The sequence below is a fragment of the Chelonia mydas genome, chromosome 2 (genome assembly GCF_015237465.2).
Source record: "Chelonia mydas isolate rCheMyd1 chromosome 2, rCheMyd1.pri.v2, whole genome shotgun sequence".
NCBI lineage: Eukaryota > Metazoa > Chordata > Testudines > Cheloniidae > Chelonia > Chelonia mydas.
In genome coordinates, this window is record NC_057850.1 from 51,221,035 (window position 1) to 51,244,789 (window position 23,755).

The following is a 23,755-nucleotide window of genomic DNA, read 5'->3' on the forward strand; positions in this document are numbered from 1 at the left end:
GAACTTAATTAGAAGGGAAGTATCCACATAAGTCTGAAGGAATCCTACTTGAAGGCCAGCATTAAGTGAACATTTCCTGGGAAGCAAGAGTATTGCCAAACCTATAGCGGCCATGCCTGCTCACAGGTGGCTGGTACACTTTGTATTTAGGAATCCCATTACGGCAGAGGTGGGCAAACTACAGGGGTCAGATGGACCCTCCTGCCTGGCCTCTGAGCTCCCAGCCCAGGAGACTCACCCCCGACCCCTCCCTTGCTGTTCCCCCTCCCCCGCAGCCTCAGCTCACTGCACCACCGGCGCAATGCTCTGGGCGTCGGGGCTGCGAGCTCTTGCCGGGGGCAGCGCAGCTGCAGAGCCCGGCCTGACCCGGTGCTCTGTGCTGCGCTGTGGTGTGGCTGACTCCAGCCAGGCGGCGCGGCTGCCTGTCCTGGTGCTCTGGGCAGCACGGCTGTAGCACTGTCAGCCACTGGTGCTCTAGACAGCGCGTAAGAGGGCAAGTGGGGGGTTGGATAGAAGGCAGGGGAGTTCGGGGTGGTGGTTGGGGCCAGGATGTGGATCGGGGTCGGGGTGGTCAGAAGGCCGGAAATGGGGGGGTTGAATGGGAGCAGGGGCCCCGGGGGGCAGTCAGGAAGGAGAGGAGGGGTTGGATGGTCTGCAGGAGGCAGTCAGGGGTGAATGGGGCAGGAGTCCCGGGGTGGGGGGGGGCTATCAGGGGGTGAGCGGGGAGGGCCACGCCTGGTTGTTTGGCACAGCCTCCCCTGACCAGCCCTCCATACAATTTCAGAAACCCGATGTGGCCCTCAGGCCAAAAAGTTTGCCTGCTCCTGCACTAGAATTCTTTGTGAGCGTGGGAGTAAAGAATGGATCCAATAAGAGTGGAGTCTTTAATTGTAATTATTTATTTAATACTTACCTATTTTGCACAGCCTAGGCCCTTTTTCCTTGCTTTGTTTCTCAGTTTTTAACCCTTGCCTATTTTTCCTAGTATAAATACGGAACCCTTTCAGCACCCTCAAGATTAGTAAATTTATGTTATCGTCGAGCACATAAAAAGTCTTATTCTTAATTATTCCTATTTGTAGGAATTACAGTCAGAAATAAATACTGCTCAGCTGGAACTTGGAAAGAAAGAGAACAGCACCAAGTTTTTTGATGCAGAAAATCAAGCCATGCATAAACATCTGCAAATTCTATCAGGTAGTAAAGGATGATTCCCATGTGTGGTACTTATCCAATAGCTCATCCTAGAGAAAAATACATACCTATCCCGGACAAATTATGTATATGAATGAGTATGTTAAATAAAATAGGATGAAGTGGAAATACCAGAGGGTTATTTTGGAATATTTGAAAGTAGTCTGTCATAGAAAAAGCTTTCACAGAAACCAAAATTGTGCTAGATGTGTACAGAAGGAAAAAGGCAAGGCATCTAATCAAACACATGACAGCTAGTGAGCATAACAAACAATATTGCCTTGCCTATACCAGGAGATCGATGTGTTGCTGGTAACAGGTGCAGTTGAGCTGGTGTGGAAAATGTTGTAACCACAGATACAGACAATTAACCCACGATTAGCACCATTTTTAGAGACCACAGTTAAAAGCAGCAGCTATTTCCATTTCATCATGCTGATTACTTTTATTTAGTAACTGGAGATTTTAACTACTTCCAGTTAAGCGTGTTGAGCACCAGCTAAGTTCAGCCATTTGCGGACATGTGTTGTCTGCAATGGGTACATGTTCTCACTGCTGACAAGCCCTTTGGAGAAAGGGGTGAAGGATAAGGAATAGAATCTCATGGTTACTTGGTTTTGGCACATGCATATCTTGCTGGTTCCATATACCTCCTTGGCCAGTCTGATGAAGTTTGCTCTCTTCTTTTAGGTAATATGAAAGAGGATTTTTAGGAGGGATTTTAATAAGAAGAGTGGCAGTTTGAGAGTTCATTCCATGCATAAGAGAAATAGTTCATTACAGTCTTAATAGTGACTATGTTTTTTTAAAAATAACGGTGGTGCTGGTTAAATTATTATTTAACACAGTCTATAGCAGTGTTTCTCAAACTTTTGTACACACAGCAAGCCTCTGAGTGCAACCCCCCTTATAAATTAAAAACACTTTTTAATATATTTAACACCATTATAAATGCTGGAGGCAAAGTGGGGTTTAGGGTGGGGGCTGACAGCTCACGACCCCCCATGTAATAACCTCATGACCCCACCAAAGGGGTCCCAACCCCCAGTTTGAGAACCCCTGGTCTATAGTATGTCATAGTAAAACAGGCCCATTCTAGATCGAAACGTTCTGTAATCTTCTGGTTTTTTAACCACTAGTCACTTGAGCATCCCACTAAGCAGTTTCAGAACTCAGTGTGCAGACTGAAAGGAAACGGATTTTAGTTTATGGAACTAGCATCTGAAAGACTGGTGATTTCACACAGATGCCAATACTAGAGAAAAGCTATTATTAATGGAGGATGTTATAAAGCTGAAGAAACTTGCTGAGATTGTCACTCAGGACATTTCACACAAAGAAGCAGAACTACTAGGAGTCCAGCAAGAGCTACAGAGGGCCATGAATTCCATGAAAGAAAGAGAGCATGATCTCCATCATTTGGAAAACCAAGTAAGTAATCCTAGCTAAATACCCCTTTTCATAATTAAATGTATACATCAGACTCTCAGATGTCTAGACGTTAGAAATGGGGAATGTCTGTTAAATCATCCAATCCACTCCTGCAGGGTGGTCCCCCCACCCCATCTGGCCTAGTTTGAAAGTACTTGTAGGAGGGCAAGCTTTCACCGTTCCCTTTCAAAGGCATCCACACAGTATAATTAGATCTAAATTTCTCACTATCGGAATATTTCCCCCAAATATCAAAGTCTTAGTGTACACTTGAAAGTGTCAAGGAACACCCAAAACTTTGACAGTCGGGAGTTGAGATCATCATGAGCATCATCTCAGGAGGACTTCAAAGCCTGCTGGACGGTTCTCCAGATAATAGACAGACAATCAGAATTTCAGCATCTAAGTCTCTGTGCACTAAATCCTGCTGAGCTAGTCAACAGTTTAGCATAATCAAAGACGTGCAGACTGGGTCTGTCAGCTTCCTTGATTTTTAGTCTTTATGGCCACGATTCAGCAAAGCCCTTAAACCACATGCTTAATTTTAAGCATGCATATAAGGGATTTGAATCAGGGTCCATATGCTGAAGTCAACAGACTTCACAGTATAGGTCTGCTTCTGGTTAATCAGGATTCAGGTCTGACAGACTGGATTTTATTCAAGAGTTCTAAAAATTAGAGTGAAGAATTTAGACTGAAATAAGGTCTCCCTTATCTAGCAGTTATTTAGGAATCTTTGGATGCATAGAGTAACCCATGAGAGCAGGGACTCTGTACTAGTACACAAAAAGAAAAATCAACAAAATAAAGGAAAGTTTGGCCACATAGACACGATAGCTAGATAAAGAGCCACATTAGAAATAGATTAGTCACTTAGTTTAGATTACCTTGATTATTTAAGTTAGGGCTAATTCATATGGGAGTTTTAAATGGTCATTGTTAGGCTTAAGTGTTAACATCACATTAATACAAGTGAGACAGCTCACAGCTTTTATGCTGCCTGTTTGCAGACTCCTGCAGTGGTTCATGTGGAGGATTTGTTCATTTTTTTGTCAAAATGTTTAGATTTTGAAGCATACTTCTGCATCAGATTCCGCACCTGTAGAAAATGAGTCGCTACCTCTACTCCCACACTATACAGATCTGCCCATATAAAAGTCACAACACGGAGTAACAATCCACAATATTTATTGACAATTCCCTGGCAGACATTTCTCTCAACCCTTTGAAATTGGGTCAGTTTACATTTAAAAAAATAATACTATTCACCCTTCAAGTGAAGTCATGGGAAAGGAATAGCCACGTACACTACACCAACACTCAGAAATTCATATAGATTTTCAAGTCAGATTCTAGTCTGACTCTTGCCTAATTCAGGTGATAGAATTTCACCAAGGGTTTTCTATATAATTTCTGGTTCAGCTAGACCATACCTTTTAGAAAGATATCCAACCTTGATTTATGTCTTCATGTGATGGAGAATCCACTACATCGTTAAGTTGTTCCAATGGCTAATTACCCTCCTTGTAAAAGATTACGCCTTGTCTCTAGTCTGAATTTGAGCCTCAGCTTTCAGCCATTGGATCTTGTTCTGCCTTTGTCTGCCAAATTAAACAGGCCTCTACTCTCTTCCTGCTGAATTGCAGGTCTGTCATTGACAGTCCAGAACACAAAATCCGATGACTTGCTGTAATTTAGCTAGACTTCAGTGAATAGCTAAATGGGGAAAGTGGTCTGTTAGCTGCTGCCAACCACCAACCATGAAGGATAGAGATGGCTGGGGGGAGGGGGGAGAAAAGGAAAAACAATTAACAAAAGTCTTTGCAAACGGATTATTCCCATTCTTATTGAAAAGATTTTTTGAACATTTGTGTATTGCAAACGTAAATGTCTTGCCACACTTTTTTCAAACATTGCTTATCAGTGAACTGAAAGCTCTTTAGAACACCTCATTTGTGGCTGTCCCGTGCAAGCTGGCTGTTGGCTTCACTTTGCCACAGTTCACTTATGGATTGCTACCTGCAGTTTGGAATATCACAATACTGCATTTCATTTCATAGGACATGACACAAAATGCTGTTGCTAAGGAATTACATGAGTATATGTGCCTTACATTTTTAGGGAATATTGTTTGGGAAAAATCCATTGTGGCACAACTCCCCATATTACTTATCTTGATTTTCTGCTGCAAAAAAGCGTTTCATATAGTTAGACAAGAGCTGAGAGAAATGTTTTTTAATTTTTTACCTATTCTGTCAAAGTTCAGGAAGTTCTGATCAGCATCAATTTAAACTCAGGATAATATTTAGTCTATATTCAAGTGTGGGAGGAAAAACTAAACTATTATTTCTGGCTTCTCAGTAGCAGAGAACACACAAAATGTAACAACCCACCCCACACATACAGATGGCTCTAGTTTTTGCCTGAATACTATTCTTATACAGGGTAAGTGTGGGTCGGGGAATATACAATCCTTTCTCAGCCACAATCCCAGCAACCAGATAAACAGGAAGAGAGAGATTAAAAATGAGTTATTTCACCAAATTCAGTTTTGTTGTAAATACCTGCAGCCTTACTGAAGTCCATAGATATCTACCTGTATAAAGCTTACGCCAGAGAGTTAAAATTGACCCTGTCTGTCTAGAGAGCACAGAAATCTGTCAGTGCTTCTTCTCAATTTCACCCTTAGGAGATACAAAGATGGTTCTAAAACAGCACTCAATTTAAATATACGTTTGAGGCCTCCCTTAGGCCTCTGAAAATCTCCACTGGAGGCTTCTGTAGAACAGGAGGAAGAGGAAAAATGGCATACCTAAACTGTTCTCTATCCCAATACTAAGATAAGGAGGAGACATCATGGTTCTTCAAGATGCTCAGACTTTACAACTACAGCAGAGAGCTCACGGTCAGCACACAGCAGTGGAGAACAGACATTTACACTAGCAGAGGCCCCATTTCTGTCGGGCATTCGGCACCCTATCTAGAACACTTCTCAAGTTGGGAATACTGCTTTTGCACTTAGTGTGATTTCCATAAGGGAATCTCAAAGTACTTTGATGAATACGAGCCTCACAATACCCTGTGAAGTAGAATAGTTAAGTATTATCCCCATTGGAGAAATGAAAATGGTCTAGCAAACCCTAGAGCAGTGGTTCTCAGCCTTCCCCATACCATGACCCCCATGTTAGTATAGAAAAGTGTTTTGTGACCCTCTTGCATGTAACGATTAAAAGAAAAGGATGATCTGTCCATGATCCACAGCATCGGTGGCCTACAGAGCGCTCACAGCTGGAGCTAACAGAACTATTCAGAGAGCCCCTTTTGCTTCCCAGAAATAGGGCCGGTGCTTCCAACATTACGGTAAAGGGGAAAAAATTGGGAAAGGCAGGTTTCCATGCTCACGGGGTCTTTAATCTCTACATGGTTATGTTCAGCTCCACCGGCAGATTCAGCAACACCAGAGTACGGAAGCAAAGCTTGTGGAAAATAGATCAGAATGCGTAAGAGTGCAGGCGTTGCTCCACCAGCTGGAGGAGAAATACTTCACTAGCTCCCAGTCCATGGAGCAGCATATTGCTAAAGAACTTCGGTAGGGACATCTGCAATTCTACATCAGAGCTTGTGATTTACTTATTTCAGTAGCTAATTTGGGCGGGGGGGGGCATTCTTTGGAGGTGCTGAGCATCTGCAATTTCCAGTGGCAACAAGGCCCTTGGTGTTAGTAAAACTGACATAATGGAACATGTGGAGAGCATGTTATATTTGGGGGCATTTTTAAAAAAAGTGAATTTGGCATTTAAGACAATTTTATAATAGTGTCAATAAAAACCTGTGTTTATCCAGGCATATCATCAGCCAGAACAATTTAAGCTTCCCCACATTGACTTCATAGGAGTGTGAGGAAAGTCGCCTATTCTTTACATTGAGACTCTCATGGAGTTGTGAATTATGGTGGCGGTTTGGGCAATATGGGCACATGAGGTATATCTGAGGCATGAGATGGAGACTATCCATGTGTCTCCCTGGCTTAGTCCCAGAAGAGCTAGGCTTCCACCACACAGCAAGTAACTGCCTGATATATGGGGCTGATGTTATGACCGTCTCTACAGTGGTCAGTTCCAGAGAATACGGGCCCCCGTTTGTTGTCTTCAATCCTGGGAAGACTGAGGTTTGTATACGGGGGGAGATAGGAAGCTCACTCTTCTCTATTGTGTCCTCATGTGTTGGATTTGTTTGGAGTGAATCCGATTAAGAATCTTGGTGTCACTTGCTCTGATTCTGTTGTACAACTCCAAGATGCTTTGGCTAGAGGAATTCATGAGGGTGGTGTGCGGATATCATTTATTTCAGATGGTAAATGATCTTATTAAATGGCCAGAGACATTCTATCATGGCAATTCTTGACCACCACCAGACTGGTTCAAATTGAGAAAGTAAAAGATGGTGTTTTTTTTTTAAAATCTAATCTTTTAATCAAGCTTAGAATTGGCCCCCGTAGGTCTGAGAACAGCAGCACAAGAGGCAGGACAGCTCAGGAATCAGTATAAATGGATTAGAAAAACAAGCTGGTCTTTTTACAAACATTACCAAAGCATCAAATCAACCCATGAGGCACAAGTTAGTCTTACAAAAATTGTAGTCCTACAAACAGAAGAAAAGTCTATGAACTGCAAACTTGCCTATCCTTTTCCACAGAAAATGGGATCACTGCAATTTAGATCAAACTTTAAAGTCAGTAAAAATACTACAGGAAGATTGCTCCTTATAAAATGTAATCAGCAATATTGGATTTGGGGCTAAAGTTGGAACTATTTTTATTTAGTGAGGAAGCTGAAAAACTACGACAGCAGCTCAAAGAAAAAGAACTTTCTGCTGATGAGGATAAATATTTACGTAACAAAATGGCAGAAGACTGTGGATATCTGACAAAAGAAAATGGCCTCTTACAGTCTCAAGTTCTGGAAGCCACCAGGCAGCTAGATAGAGTAAGTTGTTGTTTTGTTTTTTTTATGGTTTGTTTTAAATAAGGCCACGGGGGGCATGGATCAGCATTCATGTTGCACTCCCTGTCAGTACCCAGCCCAAGCCGGGGAAACTAAAGATCCAACCAGAGCACCAAATTCGTGATGCATCCTGGTCACATGCTACCTGAGGCACATTACACGTACAGGTTTCAGAGTAGCAGCCGTGTTAGTCTGTATTCGCAAAAAGAAAAGGAGGACTTGTGGCACCTTAGAGACTAACCAATTTATTAGAGCATAAGCTTCCATGAGCTACAGCTCACTTCGTTGGATGCATTACACATACACTAGAAGAAAGCCATTCAACAGCAAGTAGAAGACAATGACTACCCTTACAGTTTTAAGAACTGTTTTTTAAAAAGTCTTTTAAAAAAATCTTTGTACATCTTGTGGCTTTTAAATCAGCTGGACCCAATAAGCATAACCCTCCTTCCTGGAGTTGCTACACTGCAGATGTGTTTTCCCACTACAACTATACATTGTGCTACTCTGCACTATGCTCACTAGTACTAAAGTTGTGCATAGCAGTCTCACTTGGGACAGGGTGTTGGGATTCCCTGCAAACCTTTTTCAACTAGGATTCCCCAAAACTCAGTTTGACTCCAGATTTCCTTCCTTAGGAATCTTTAGGTGGCATACAGCAAAACTACAGAATTGATCAGACTGAAGTGTAGGGGGTGGATATAGTGCGTACCACACATCCAAAGTTACTCAGAAAACCTCTTCCTTTGTATACATTTACACATTATATTGCATCACAAGTTTTGCGATTGGCTTGGTTACTTTGTAGGAACCAATCCCTGTACAGCAGTGATTCTCAACCTTCAGCCCAGTCTGCACAGAGCTGCGGCCCATGTGAAATCCTCAGGGCCATACAGGTAGTATTGGATGCAGCCCACAACGGTAAATAGGTTGAGAAGGGAAAGTTACTGCACAAGGTGAGTAACTGAGGTTCTACGAGATGTGTCCCCCTGTGGGTGCTCCACTCCAGGTAATGGTGCATCCCTGCGCCTTCGCTCAGAGTTTTGCAGCTGTTGGCACTTGAAGTATAGCACGTGCAACCGGGAGCCCTCAGTTCCTTCTCAACCACCCCCGGCCTGAGACGGAGCTCAGCAGTCCTGCTGAAAACCTTTCATTTGTTAGATAAGTCTTAGATAGTTAGAAAGTTTAGTGTTTAGATAATTTAGGCTTCAGTTCAGCTTTGCCTGTTTAAAAAAGAATGTTTTTCCTTAGCTTTCCCCATAGCAAGTTTATTTCGGAATGCCTGATTTGCTGGGTTTTAAAAGATGTTCGACCTGCAGAGAGGCGATCCCAGTCTGATGGACACACTCAGTGTGTCCGGGAGAATCTCATGTTCCCCCGAAATGTGCCCATTGCTCTTAATTAAAAGCTAGGGCACGAAGAGATAGGGCCTGGAGGCTGAAACTTATATTACTGAAAAAATCATTGAGAGCAGCCTCCAACCCGAGACAAGAAGGACTTTCCTGACAAAGGTTCCCAGTCCCTTCATCACAGAGGTCCCCAAAATCTAAGAAGCCAGTTAAAAAACAGCCAGCTTCATCACCTCAATGAGAGCAGACCAAAAAAAACCCGGTCACCTGCTAGATCGCTCTCAGCGGCGTCGACCGCACAGAGCACTTATGATGCTCCGGGCATCTCCGGTAAATAGTATTTTTTTTGGTAAATGGTAAATAGGTTGAGAACCACTTGCTGTACAGCATGCTCTATCCATGCACTCTTCATGTATAACCTGATCTTCACATTTGGGTTTATCTCATCCATTGTCCTATGCACCAGGGTGCTTCTTCCTTATCTTAGCTAGCACAGACATTCTGATTCCAGCATACACCCTGTCAAGCCCCTATTTACTATGTAACCTTCCATTCACCTTCCCAATCATGCCCACTAAGAAATGAGGCCAGTTACTTGTGTCAAAGCCAGCCCTACATTTCCACTCCTTTTATTTTCTTGGTTTTTATGTTAGTATTTGTTTCATTCATATCTTACTCCATTCTCTGTGCTTTTTCACGTTTACCAACCAGCAACATATCTGCAAGACCACAGTAGTTGTGATCATTTGACCCACCATTAATATTAGGCTCAAAGTACAAACTGGGGGAGCAATCACACATTCTCCGGCAGACTCCCCAGGGTGTAATCCCACCCAATAAACTTTCTCTGTCTTTAAAGTATCCTTTGGTAATTTTAACATTGCTTTTATTTTAATTACATTATGAAAATATGGTACAATATATACAAAATCTTTCCATTTATCACCACAGGAAATCTAGATGTGAAACAGAGTATAGACCAATTAAAATAACATTCTCTGGGTCCATACCAGGTGGGGGCCTCTTCAGCCACCACACAATACTGGTCATCACCAGCATAGGCAGTTTTTACTTTACCAACATCCCTGTGCGTCAGCCATACTGTACAATTTGGAGGCTGTTTCCTCCAAAGTGAACCCACATGGCAGCAACTATGTCTGTAAGATGTTGCACCTGCACATATAAAAGTGTCCCCTATGTGCAAACAGTCGTACAATTCTGGGACTATCCAGACCTTGCATTGTCTTACAGCAGTACTTGAGAAGGGAAAAAAACTTCTTCCACACCATAGTTGTAGTGCTTTCCAAAATACTTTCACTGGAAATGCTGTGATCAATGTTCCATCCACGCCCAAACTTCATGGTATTGGACCCTCATTAGTTTTCTTAACCTGTACCAATTAGTATTGCCTCCCTTGCATGAAATTTTTAACTTTTCTGTGGCAATATAGAACAAAGAAGGTTGCCTCTTGTCACTTAAGGTCTTTACTACTTTACATAGCGTAACCCATATACTGCATGTAATTGGTTTTGATTTTTACCTTTCATGATAGTTAATTTCCTATCTTGTATATTAAAAAACATTTTAACTATTTAATACGTACCATGTTGTAAAACTTATCAATAAATTCTTTGCTTTGTTGATTTTCAAAACACAATACTTTAGATGCTAATTCTGGCTGAAACACTTGCTCATGTAATGGCTGTAGTACGTCTGCGGCTGACTTCTGTTGAACTGTTTGGTTCCCACATCATCTCTGCCAGCTTGGTTTCAGAGCGACATACCAATCCCAGTCAGACCAGCTTCCATGTCAAGCTCCCTCTAGTTTCATTGTTGCCCCACCTTGGCAGGCTTATGTATTTTAAAAAAAGTTTACTTTTTGGTCCATAAAGTCCTTTCAATAGTTTTTAATAATTTTGACCAAACCCCAGTAACTGCAGATTGGTGAAATTCAACAACACTTGGCACATTCATAAACTGATCATTGAACAATATTTCTTTAATAGATTTAATGCTAAGCTGTTAGCTGAATTTGTTTCAAATCTAGGGCATTTCAATCTTTTATATAATTGATTAGTTTTAATATATTCTTTATTCTATTTAATTATTCTTTCTCCATTTACAACACATCACATAGGTTTTTACTTCCTAATCACATTTACATTACACTGCAGTTAAACAAAACTTGTGCATAACAGTGTTAATGGTTAAGCTTCATTTCTTATATGCACTGATCTTGGTGCTGGGTTGGAGTCTGCTTCCAAAACGCACAGCCATCTGAAAAAGAAAAAACAACCTTTTGTGGTTCCTCTTTGGAGCCTCCATAGGATTTTAATTAAAGAGAATGTTTTTACATTTGTTTTACCCCTTTTACAATATACACTACATGTTCCAAGGGAATGCACCTTCCTTCCATAGGGCAACCGTTCGCCTTTATTTGCCATGAAATCATAGAATCATAGGATTGGGAGGGACCTCGAGAGGTCATCTAGTCCAATGGCCTACACTCATGGCAGGACTAAGTATTATCAAGACCATAATGGAGATTCCACAACCCCCTTAGACAATTTATTCCAGTGATTAACCACCCTGACAGTTAGGAAGTTTTTCCTAAGGTCATGGTCTTAAAGGCGCTCCAGGCCCATAAAATGGAAGCATCGTGGGAAGGGCCATTCACGGTCCAGGAGCGCCTGGGAGCTGTTAATTATCTCATAGCATTCCCCACCTCCAACCGAAAGCCTAAGGTGTACCATATTAATTCTCTAAAGCCCTTTTATTCCAGAGAATTAAAGGTTTGTCAGTTTACAGCCCAGGGAGGAGACGACGCTGAGTGGCCTGAAGGTGTCTACTACGAAGGGAAATGTGCTGGTGGTGTGGAAGAGGTGAACCTCTCCATGACCCTTGGGCGTATGCAGCGACAGCAGATCCAGGAGCTGTGCACTGGCTACGCGCCAACGTTCTCAGCCACCCCAGGACTGACTGAACGGGCATACCACTCCATTGACACAGGTAATGCTCGCCCAATTAGAGTCCAACCTTACCGAGTGTCTCCTCAAGCTAAAACTGCTATAGAACGGGAGATCCAGGATATGTTCCAGATGGGTGTAATCCGCCCCTCTGAAAGTGCATGGGCATCTCCAGTGGTTCTAGTTCCCAAACCAGATGGGGAAATACGTTTTTGCGTGGACTACCGTAAGCTAAATGCTGTAACTCGCCCAGACAACTATCCAATGCCACGCACAGATGAACTATTAGAGAAACTGGGACGGGCCCAGTTCATCTCTACCTTGGACTTAACCAAGGGGTACTGGCAGGTACCGCTAGATGAATCTGCCAAGGAAAGGTCAGCCTTCACCACACATCTCGGGCTGTATGAATTTAATGTACTCCCTTTCGGGCTGCGAAATGCACCCGCCACCTTCCAAAGACTTGTAGATGGTCTCCTAGCGGGATTAGGAGAATATGCAGTCGCCTACCTTGATGATGTGGCCATATTTTCGGACTCCTGGGCAGACCACCTGGAACATCTACAAAAAGTCCTTGAGCGCATAAGGGAGGCAGGACTAACTGTTAAGGCTAAGAAGTGTCAAATAGGCCTAAACAGAGTGACTTACCTTGGACACCAGGTGGGTCAAGGAACTATCAGCCCCCTACAGGCCAAAGTGGATGCTATCCAAAAGTGGCCTGTCCCAAAGTCAAAGAAACAGGTTCAATCCTTCTTAGGCTTGGCCGGTTATTACAGACGATTTGTACCGCACTACAGCCAAATCGCCGCCCCACTGACAGACCTAACCAAAAAGAAACAGCCAAATGCGGTTCAGTGGACCGAAAAGTGTCAGAAGGCCTTTAACAAGCTTAAAGCGACACTCATGTCTGACCCTGTACTAAGGGCCCCAGACTTTGACAAACCGTTCCTAGTAACCACAGATGCGTCCGAGCGTGGTGTGGGAGCAGTTTTAATGCAGAAAGGACCTGATCAAGAATTCCACCCTGTAGTGTTTCTCAGCAAAAAACTGTCTGAGAGGGAAAGCCACTGGTCAGTCACTGAAAAAGAATGTTACGCCATTGTCTACGCTCTGGAAAAGCTACGCCCATATGTTTGGGGACGGCGTTTCCACCTGCAAACCGACCATGCTGCACTGAAGTGGCTTCACACGGTCAAAGAAAATAGCAAAAAACTTCTTCGGTGGAGTTTAGCTCTCCAAGATTTTGATTTTGACATCCAACACATCTCAGGAGCTTCTAACAAAGTGGCTGATGCACTCTCCCGTGAAAGTTTCCCAGAATCAACTGGTTAAAATCGTCCTTGAGATGTAGAAAATATTGTTAGTCTTTATGTACTTGGTAGTATATTTAGAGATGCATGTGTCTTATTAACTCTGTTTTTCCTAGAGCTCCAGGAAGAAATCCCAGCCAGTGTTTCACCCTAGCTGAGATTTGGGGGGCGTGTCATAAATATAAAGGGAAGGGTAAACCCCTGTAAAATCCCTCCTGGCCAGAGGAAATCTCCTCTCACCTGTAAAGGGTTAAGAAGCTAAAGGTAACCTCGCTGGCACCTGACCAAAATGACCAATGAGGAGACAAGATAATTTCAAAAGCTGGGAGGAGGGAGAGAAACAAAGGGTATGTCTGTCTGTCTATATTTTGTCTTTGCCGGGGATAGACCAGGAATGAAGCCTTAGAACTTTTAGTAAGTAATCTAGCTAGGTACGTGTTAGATTATGATTTCTTTAAATGGCTGAGAAAAGAATTGTGCTGAATAGAATAACTATTTCTGTCTGTGTATCTTTTTTGTAACTTAAGGTTTTTGCCTAGAGGGGTTCTCTATGTTTTGAATCTAATTACCCTGTAAAGTATTTACCATCCTGATTTTACAGGGGGGATTTTTTTTTATTTCTATTTACTTCTATTTCTATTAAAAGTCTTCTTGTAAGAAAACTGAATGCTTTTTCATTGTTCTCAGATCCAAGGGTTTGGGTCTGTGGTCACCTATGCAAATTGGTGAGGCTTTTTATCCAACATTTCCCTGGAAAGGGGGGGTGCAAGTGTTGGGAGGATTGTTCATTGTTTTTAAGATCCAAGGGTCTGGGTCTGTAGTCACCTAGGCAAATTGGTGAGGCTTTTTTTACCAAACCTTGTCCAGGAAGTGGGGTGCAAGGTTTTGGGAAGTATTTTGGGGGGAAAGACGTGTCCAAACAGCTCTTCCCCAGTAACCAGTATTTGTTTGGTGGTGGTAGCGGCCAATCCAAGGACAAAGGGTGGAATATTTTGTACCTTGGGGAAGTTTTGACCTAAGCTGGTAAAGATAAGCTTAGGAGGTTTTTTTCATGCAGGTCCCCACATCTGTACCCTAGAGTTCAGAGTGGGGGAGGAACCTTGACACCATGCTACAGAGGAAGGCGAAAAACCTCCAGGGCTTCTTCCAATCTGCCCTGAAGGACAATTCCTTCCCAACCCCAAATATGGCGAACAGCTAAACCCTGAGCATGTGGGCAAGATTCACCAGCCAGATACCCAGGAAAGAATTTTCTGTAGAACTCAGATCCCACCCCATCTAACATCCCATCACAGGCCATTGGCCCTATTTACCATGAATATTTAAAGATCAGTTACCAAAATCATGTTATCCCATCATAGCATCTCCTCCATAAACTTATCGAGTTTAATCTTAAAGCCAGAGAGGTCTTTTGCCCCCACTGCTTCCCTTGGAAGGCTCTTCCAAAACTTCACTCCTCTGATGGTCCTATCCTCAGAGATTAACAACAATTCTTCTCTCTCCTCCTTGTAACAAGCTTTTATGTACTTGAAATCTGTTATGTTTCTCCCAGCCCCCCACCCTCCGGTCTTCTTTTCCAGACTAAACAAATCCAATTTTTCAATCTTCTCTCATAGGTCATGTTTTCTAGACCTTTAATCATTTCCATTGCTCTTCTCTGGACTTTCTCCAATTTGTCTGTCATGTTAGCCATATTAATTTTCCCGTGAAGTATAACTGTTTTTGGGCTTAAAGAGTTTCCGTGTATCCCTATCAAAGTAATTGTCTAAGTACTCAGAGCCACCTTAAGGCACAGTGTCCCTAACATTGCTACTCTTATGACCACCACCTCATCTTGCTGGTACTCCAGAGGCGCACTTGCTCTAACTTTTCATTCTTGTCCTGCAGCTCTTTCAGCTGCTATTTCATTACTACAAAAAGGATCCAGAGTCTGGTTCTAGTCATCCCTGCCATAGCCACAACCATGTCTGCTAATGACTAGTCCTTATTTTAAAAGACATTGAACTTCATAAAAACATTGAGGTAACAAAGCCAGATAACATCAGCTACTTGTGTTTGGCTTGAGGGGGAAAAGAATTAAATTTAGCAAAGACTGCCAGGAAACACTGGCAGCTATTCGAAAAGGATCAGTTTTGCAACTCTGAACACAAGATTCAAATGGATTTTTAGTGGAACCTTTTAAAAAGCCAATTATTTTTCAACATACAAAATGGGGGTTTACAAGCCAAGAGTGTTTGTTTAAAATCTTGCACAATTACACAAATGTATTTAGTTCTTTTAAATATTTTGCTCAACACTCCTTGTGTTGCTCTAATAAATTTTTTACACAAATGTACCCAGATTGCATTCCCCACTTGTACATTTGGAGGCAGCCAAGTTCAAATGGGAACTCCTTATTTCTTTTAAATACTTTTGACTAAATTATCCATAGTCCAATGATTCAAATCAGATTGTGTCTCTGCCTACAGAAGTAATTTACAACTGATTATTTACAGACTATTCCTTTGTGAAAAGGGCCCATTTTCCTTCAGAATGGCTGTAAAGGATTCTGGGGACAAAAGCATATTGATGGTAGTGGTTACCACCTTGGCTCCTATTACACAATTTGTTTGACTACCAGGGTTCCACCAAGCAAGACTGCACTAAGTTGTACTGCCATAACCAGGCTTTATCAAACAAGCATTTTTTCCTCCTTATTTAATATTCCATCCTTTTATTACACCAACCTACTTAATCCCTTCAGAACTCTGTAAAGTTTTTAACATTCTGCATAAGTGAACCATTTAACTCCTAACTCTCTTTCCTTAACTCACTTATCTCCCAGAAAGAAAAGGAGTACTTGTGGCACCTTAGAGACTAACCAATTTATTTGAGCCTAAGCTTTCGTGAGCTACAGCTCACTTCATCGGATGCATTCAGTTTTTCCCCGGAATGCATCCGATGCAGTGAGCTGTAGCTCACGAAAGCTTAGGCTCAAATAAATTGGTTAGTCTCTAAGGTGCCACAAGTACTCCTTTTCTTTTTGCGAATACAGACTAACATGGCTGCTACTCTGAAACTTATCTCCCAGAGTGACACATTTCTCAGCAGATTTTTCTCCGCAGCTCTGATCTTATCTTTGTTTTTTGCACTCATTCTTTAGCTACAATTACTGTTCTCTCCAGGCGTCTTATTCTTTAAAATTTCAGTGGCATTCAACAGACCTTTTCAGTGCTGTACCAAGCATTGTTACATAGGTATTCACAGTACGTCCCTCTATTCCCTTGAATTTCTCTTTAGTTGAGAACAATATGGTTTATGTCTCTTTCTTGCATTTTTTGTCTAATACTATTTGCTGGAGTCCCTTTTCCATCCGGTTCTAATCTCCCCCTATCAAGCATTATCATCTGCAAGCAGGTCTGTAAAAATGCGTTTTGTGAGAGTAAGTTCTAACTTCTGCAAAAGTCATCCAAGATAGATTAGGTATAAAAGACTTATGCATGATTTGCTGTAGGAGAAGCAGCTGAGAGAGGATGAAAGCACCTGCCATACAAGGAGGATTTCTGAACTAGCCTGTGAAAAGGAGAAAGAACGACAACTTGAGATGGAGCTCACTTACCTGAAGAGACTATTGCAGGATGAAAGACAGAAGGCTCTTACTGCACAAGAGCAGGTATTACATATTTGTTTTGAGTTTTTCAAATTAATTGCATTAAATACAATACTAATCCAATGGCATCTGAACACCTTTAAAGAGCTGGAGTTCAAGTAAAAGATTAATTTCCTCCCTTGTTAGATTTTTGATTAATATTTTCAATGAAAATTCTAAGCTCAAAAAGGAGCTTAAAAAAATCAAAACCTGACCTATGTAAAATTGGTAACAGGTTGCCAGTTTAGGGTTACATTGCATTAAAATAGCTCTTGTATAATGTTAGAATGGATGACGGAGTTGTATAGAGCTCACTTTGGAAATATCTAGACTCCCAAGCACAGAAGTTCAAATTCCAACAAAGCTGACTCAGTCCCTTAGCCTTCCAAAGTAGATAATCTACATGCACATTCTGTAAATACTTTGGGATCCTTTGGTATGAAAGGAAGTTGTATAAGTTCAAGAAATACAAAATTTCATTTGCAATTATAGCATATGAAATTAGTGCAACTGTACTAAAAAAAAAATATATGACCATATGGACTACACTACAATATATGACCATATGGACTACGAAAAACACTACAGCCCAACTGTTTCAGAGAGCTGTTCCAAAACAGTATTCAAACCAAAAATTTCATCAAGTGAGGTATTTTTTGGTTTGCCATTCTGAGCTCTGTGAATTAATTTGGCACTCAAAAGTATTCATTGAATAATTTGCAAAACAACCTGCAACTTGTCCCCTGAAAGTTTAGTCCAAAAACTGTCTCTTGAGCTATTCACTAGTATTTGCTAGGAGTGATTGTAACAATCTTGATACAAATGAGAAACCAAGACAAATATTTTCATGAATAGCAGCAGTGTTCTCAAGTTAAGAGCAAGTCAAATAAGAGCAATATATGCTCAAAAATATTTACAAGTCTGTCTTCAGTTATTTGACTAACTAGATTAATCTAATCATATTTGCATGCTCATTAGTATAAGTTTTGCCACGATCAGCTCAGTTTGAATATTATGGAGCTGATTTTCATAATTGCACCTGCACAAATTAGTATGCTGTTGCCTTCAGTTACTGCAATTGGATACAAATCAGAACTCACGGTGCATACAAACATCTTTATTTGCACATGTAATCATACTAATGTAGGAATTAGACATTTGTGTACAATTCTAAGAGTCATTTTGAAAATCATTTGAATTGCAGGTAAAGTCAAAGGTATAAGTTCTCCCACACATGGAAAAAAAAATAAAAAAAGACATTCACAAACAGCACAGAAACACTAAGACATCATATAAAACTCTCAATTTTTGTGGGGAAATTATTAAATAAGGCACTATGTCTAACTTCTGACAATTCTGTTGTCTATCCAGCACCTTTAAATAGCTTATTTTATAAATCTGAATTAAAAAAAACCCCTAGGTAATGCAAAGATGACTGGACAGTACTCCCATCTCCCTAAAAAAGGAAGCTTATTTGTTGAGCATAGACCAGTGGCTCTCAGCCAGGGGTCAAGGGACCCCTGGGGGGCTGGGAGCAGGTTTCAGGGGGGCCACCAAGCAGGGCCACTGTTAGACTCGCTGGGGCCCAGGGCAGAAAGCTAAAGTCCCACCGCATGGGGCTGAAGCCCAGGGCCCTGAGCCCTTCCACCTGGGACTGAAGACAAAGCCTGAGAAACTTAGCTTCCTGGTGGCCCCTGTGGCATGGGGCCCCAGGCAATTGCGCTGCTTGCTACCCCCTAATGCTGGCCCTGGCTTTTATATGCAGAAAATTAGTTGTGGCACAGGTGGGCCATGGAGTTTTTAATAGCATGTTGGGGGGGGGCCTCAGAAAGAAAAAGGTCGAGACCCCCGGCAGAGACAGTGTTCTTAGGCCTGTAAAAAACAAATGAACATTACCCCACTGCATTTACACTCTAAGACAGGCAAAAATTCCCTGGGAGACCTCGAGAAGATTCTTTCAGGGAAATTTTTTGGTATATGGCAATAATGAGTGGGTAATGCATTTTCACTGGCTGTTGACTTTCTACCACAAGTTTTAAATTCTTGCATTGATTGTAGCTGGTCATTACATTATTCTGAATGAAAAATGTTAAGACTGCCTCTACCCTCCTACTAAAGAGGGTGACTGCCATCTTTAAATTAGATTGCTGAGCAATCTGAAAGCACAGGAAATGAAATATCAGTTTGTTAGTGCTTCTACAATGCTTTGGGAATTTAAATGCAAAGTCAGTCCATTCATTGTACCAATAGGTACTACGTCTCCAGCAAGGAAGGAAATCTGTAAATCTAAATGGACAGTCACTTCAGAGCCAGCAAAAAGATTTAGAAAGGAGATGGTCAAGAGCTCAACTGGAAAATTCGAAACTGCGAACAGAAAAAACTCATTTAGTAGAACATATTTCTCAGTTACATAAACAGGTAAATAAATTCATGCTTCTTAAAAAAAAGAAGTGGTAGGAATATTACCCTACAAGTGGGTCACCCTTCTTCATAATGATGCTATAGAAAAAAATATGAAGTGGTAATTTAAAACCACATTTAGTTACAGACAGTCCAAATTCTCTTTTCTAGGCTTATGTCAAGATAAGTGAAATAACTCCCAGCATTTTTTATTTATGCTGGTGTAAATCTGGAGTATCGAGTCCAGGGCCTCTTATTGTAAGCAATGCAGTTAGCAACACCTGTAGTTACAAGATAGCCTGGAGCTTTCCATAAGACCCTTTTCAGAGTAGCAGCTGTGTTAGTCTGTATTCGCAAAAAGAAAAGGAGTACTTGTGGCACCTTAGAGACTAACAAATTTATTTGAGCATAAGATTTCGTGAGCTACAGCTCACTTCATCGGATGCATAAGACCCTGTTTTCAGTTGCTTATAATTTCACCAAACTAACATTGTGGGTTTTCCGATGGTGTCTACTGAAGCTGAATTTTTGGGGGAAAGTTTCAGCCAAACCAGCCCAAATGCTTTTCCGAATTAGGTTGGGGAAACACTGCTGTAAAAATTTAACATGGGAAAAACAATTGTTTAGTTGAGAAGCTCCAAGTGCGTCCATGCTTTGCAGTAGAGACATGCAACTTGGCAAGGGCAGTGTGTCACACCTATCAGGGATGTACCTGAAATGTTTTGAAGACTGTCTATAAAGTTTAAATAAGGTTAGTTGTTCCTTGTGATAACAGGACACCTGTTCTCGTTTGAACCAAGCCACTAACCAAAGCCAAAAATCAGATTTATAAAGGCAACGTTTGCCCTTATGGTTGCTGGGTTGTCAGTCTGTCACAACACGTACGCTATGCAGCGTACCAACAGTAATTGCCATTATCAAATCAGACCAGTGGTTAGTCTATCTAGTCCAGTCTTTTTTCTCCAGCTTTGAGATACTTCGGAAAGTGCAAGAAATCCAAGGAAGAAAGTCTGCTTCTAACAGGATTTATGGTTCACAGATTTACTGATACGCAAGGCTCTAGTTTTCACATCTAACATACGTTCCATGCCCTTTTACCTCATTCAAAATAAAGATCACATTCAAGGAAGAATCTGGGCAAAGTGATACCTTTTATTGTGTAGTTCTGTGCATAACTCTTACTTGCCATTGGAGTGTTGTCTTACTCTATATCCTATTTACATAAGCATGTAAACCAAAAGGCCAATATACAAAATAAGGGATCTATTATAGATACGTCCTTTTCAGCAGCTTGAAAGGAAAGATTACTCAAAGTTTGACACAAGTAGGGTTAAGTGTTATGGCTTAGATGATGTAACTTTAGGAACCAGTAACATTTACACTAGTTCAGTTTATGTATTGTTGTAAATCAAATTTCACCCTAGAAAAAAGTTTTAGGGCAAAGTGCCTGACTAGGCCTTAAACTGCATTCTACAGAATTAAATGCTAATGTCTTTTTCTTTTCAAATTACCTAGATTTCGGAGAAAGAAGATGAAATCCGTCGCATGCATGGACATGTTAGTACTATGTCCTATGACCTGAATAGTCTGAAATCTCAAGTGGAAACAGAGCATAGCTTGCAGAGAGAAAGATGGAAAGAGTTCTCCAATATTCTAACAGCATACAAGTCACCTGCTAAATAAGCTCTATTTAGGGAAGCAGTTACTGAAAGTGAGCTAACCTAATAATTTTAAAAATGAAATGGACACTAACAATTAGTTTCTTAAATTCCCATTGTAAAAAAGAGCATGTCCTGAGGCACCTAAATAAAGCATACTGCTCTTCAAGAATAGTATTCTGCATTTCTACACAACAAATGAAACTAGATCCTATCAGAATCACTTGGAACCTGGGGAGATGGGCTAAGAACCCTGAGTGGAGGCAGCATGCTCAGCCCTTGTGAAGCTGGCTTCAAATTAATTAAAAAGCAACCCATTTGGCCACTTCAAGGAGTGGCATTGGTGTAATTGCAAAGGTAGCCCCATGCAGTCATCACTCCTGTCCTAACCAAGGTGGCAGGCTCTGTCACGAGCAGTCAAGGCTGATTCCCCACTCTGGCACTCCGAGTGCAGAAGGTGGGGGCCCGCAAGGATTCTAAAAATTAATACTGGCCACTCCAGGCTTGTATTAAACTCCCAAGGTTACAGCTTCTCTCTGACCTTGGATGGGTAGATGCTGCCACCACCCAAATGCAAAACCCCTAGGAACCCAGGAAGCCGCACTTGGGAATTCCTTCCTGTGGGGTGCCCTCAAGCCCTTTTACCCCCCTCTGGGGAAGAATGGATAAAGAAAACAAAGGAAATGAATTAGCTGGGGGTAACAGCTAAACATATGCACAAACTTCTTAGGACTCCAAAAATCCAATCCTGTTCTTAAAAAAATTTATTAAAAACAAAAAGAAAGAAAATACATCTGGAACTTAGGCTTTTGCTAGATTAAAAAATAACCCATTTACAAAAATTAAATATCAGAATAAACTTCTGAGGTCCAGCTTAAAGGTTACACGCAAAACAAAAAGCATTTAGGGTTAGCACAGAGGAGTCCACAATCCAACAACAAAAAAAACCAAACAAACAAACAGAAATAAACCTAATTGCATCTTTCTAAACATTCCTGATATACTTACATATCAGGGTTGTTAACTAAGTAGTTCTAGATAGGATGTGATGATTTTCATATCTGGCCTTCAGCTTCTCACAGCATAACTGCACCCTGTTCCCCTCTTTCCTGGAGGGCAACAGCAGGACACAAAAGGAAAGCTTCCCCCCCCCCCCCGCATTTTAAAACGTTCTAGCCTTCCCATTGGCTCTTTTGGTCAGGTGCCCACTCCCTTCCTTTTACCTGCACTTTAACCCTTTACAGGTAAAGCAAGTAGAGAACAGCTACCAAGAGGGACTTTATAGCTAACTGGCTAGCTGGGTGTCCATAAAAGGGAGCTCCCCCCCCCCCCCCCCCCCGCCCTTCATTTATCACACAAGCCCTTGAAGGGACAAACATGCTTCCTGAATTTAACACTAACAATAATGGATTTTCCATTTAATTTTTAATTATATGAAGAGAGCACTTTAAAAAGTAATTGTTTAAATGAATGTTCTTGCCACACAAACACCCTCTACCAAAAGCAAATGCATCAATACCTATAAAACTATACTATATTTCTGAAGTTCATTGTAGCAACCTTCTTGAAAGCCTGAGAAAGAGACAGTTACCTTTTCTGTAACTGGTGTTCTTCGAGATGTGTTGCTCATGTCTATTCCACAATAGGTGTGCTTGCTCGCCACGTGCACCGGTGTTGGAAGTTTTTCCCCTAGCAGTACCCATGGGGAAGAGCTCCGCCCGTGACTCCTGGAGTGGCGCCTGCCTGGCACGGTATAAGGGGAGCTGCACGCCCCCCCCACACTCAGTTCCTTATTGCCAGACAACTCTGACAGAGGGGAAGGGGGGCGGGATGTGGAATAGACATGAGCAACACATCTCGAAGAACTGTCTTTTCTTCTTCTTCGAGTGATTGCTCATGTGTATTCCACAATAGGTGATTCCAAGCTATATCTGTTGGAGATGGGTAGGAGTTCACAAGTTCCCAGGACGGAGGACAGCCCTGCCGAACCTGGCGTCATCCCTGATTAGGGAGACGATCGCATAGTGCGAGGTGAACGTGTGAACCGAAGACCACGTGGCGGCTCTACAAATGTCCTGGATGGGGATGTGGGCCACGAAGGCAGCCGCCAAGGCCTGCGCCCAAGTCGAGTGTGCCCTCACAATGGGTGGTGGGGGGACACCCGCCAGCTCATAGCTGGAGCGGATGCACAAAGTGATCTGATTGGAAAGCTGCTGAGTGGAAATCGGCAGACCCCTCGCGCGCTCAGGCAAGGCGACGAACAGTTGCAAGGACTTTCTGAACGGCTTGGTCCGCTCAAGGTAGAAAGCCAGAGCCCACCACACATCGAGCGTGTGGAGATGGTGCTCCTCACTGGACACATGAGGCTTGGGGCAGACGACAGGTAGAACATGTGGTAGACGGAGACCACCTTCGGGAGGAACGCGGGGAGTGGATGGAGCTGGACTGTGTCCTTATGAAAGACCGCGTATGGCGGCTCAGAGGTCAAGGCCCTGAGCTCCAAGACTCGCCCGGCCAACGTGATTGCAACCCGGAAGGCCACCTTCCACGAGAGGTGAGACCAGGAGCACATGGCCAGTGGTTCAAATGGGGGCCCCGTGAGATGAGCCAACACCACATTTAGGTCCCACTGAGGGACCAGGGGGTCTAGAATATGGAAAAAGATGGTCCAGACTCTTAAGGAACTGGCCAGTCATAGCATGGGAAAATACCGTGTGCCTTCGTACTGGCGGATGGAAGGCCAATATGGCTGCCAGGTGCACCTTGACTGATGAGGGCACCAGGCCCTGGGCCCTCAGGTGGAGGAGGTAATCAAG

At 42.2% G+C, this 23,755-nt stretch overlaps 1 protein-coding gene across 3 annotated transcripts in view; it reads left to right on the plus strand.

Moving 5' to 3' along the window:
• The window catches only part of LOC102945466 (protein Daple-like), a 53,055-nt gene extending 31,696 nt beyond the window's left edge, over positions 1 to 21,359 (plus strand). For 2 of the 3 annotated variants that reach the window (XM_037891604.2, XM_037891605.2), the window contains 7 exons: positions 1,083 to 1,197; positions 2,441 to 2,625; positions 6,060 to 6,214; positions 7,448 to 7,610; positions 16,747 to 16,905; positions 19,132 to 19,299; positions 20,797 to 21,357. In XM_037891604.2, coding sequence (XP_037747532.1) covers positions 1,083 to 1,197; positions 2,441 to 2,625; positions 6,060 to 6,214; positions 7,448 to 7,610; positions 16,747 to 16,905; positions 19,132 to 19,299; positions 20,797 to 20,964 — 1,113 coding nt within the window. In that variant the 3' untranslated portion in view covers positions 20,965 to 21,357. Of the gene's footprint in view, positions 1 to 1,082; positions 1,198 to 2,440; positions 2,626 to 6,059; positions 6,215 to 7,447; positions 7,611 to 16,746; positions 16,906 to 19,131; positions 19,300 to 20,796 lie in introns of all 3 variants that reach the window. The other variant, XM_037891606.2, reaches the window with a different exon arrangement.
• Positions 21,360 to 23,755: the final 2,396 nt, after the last annotated feature.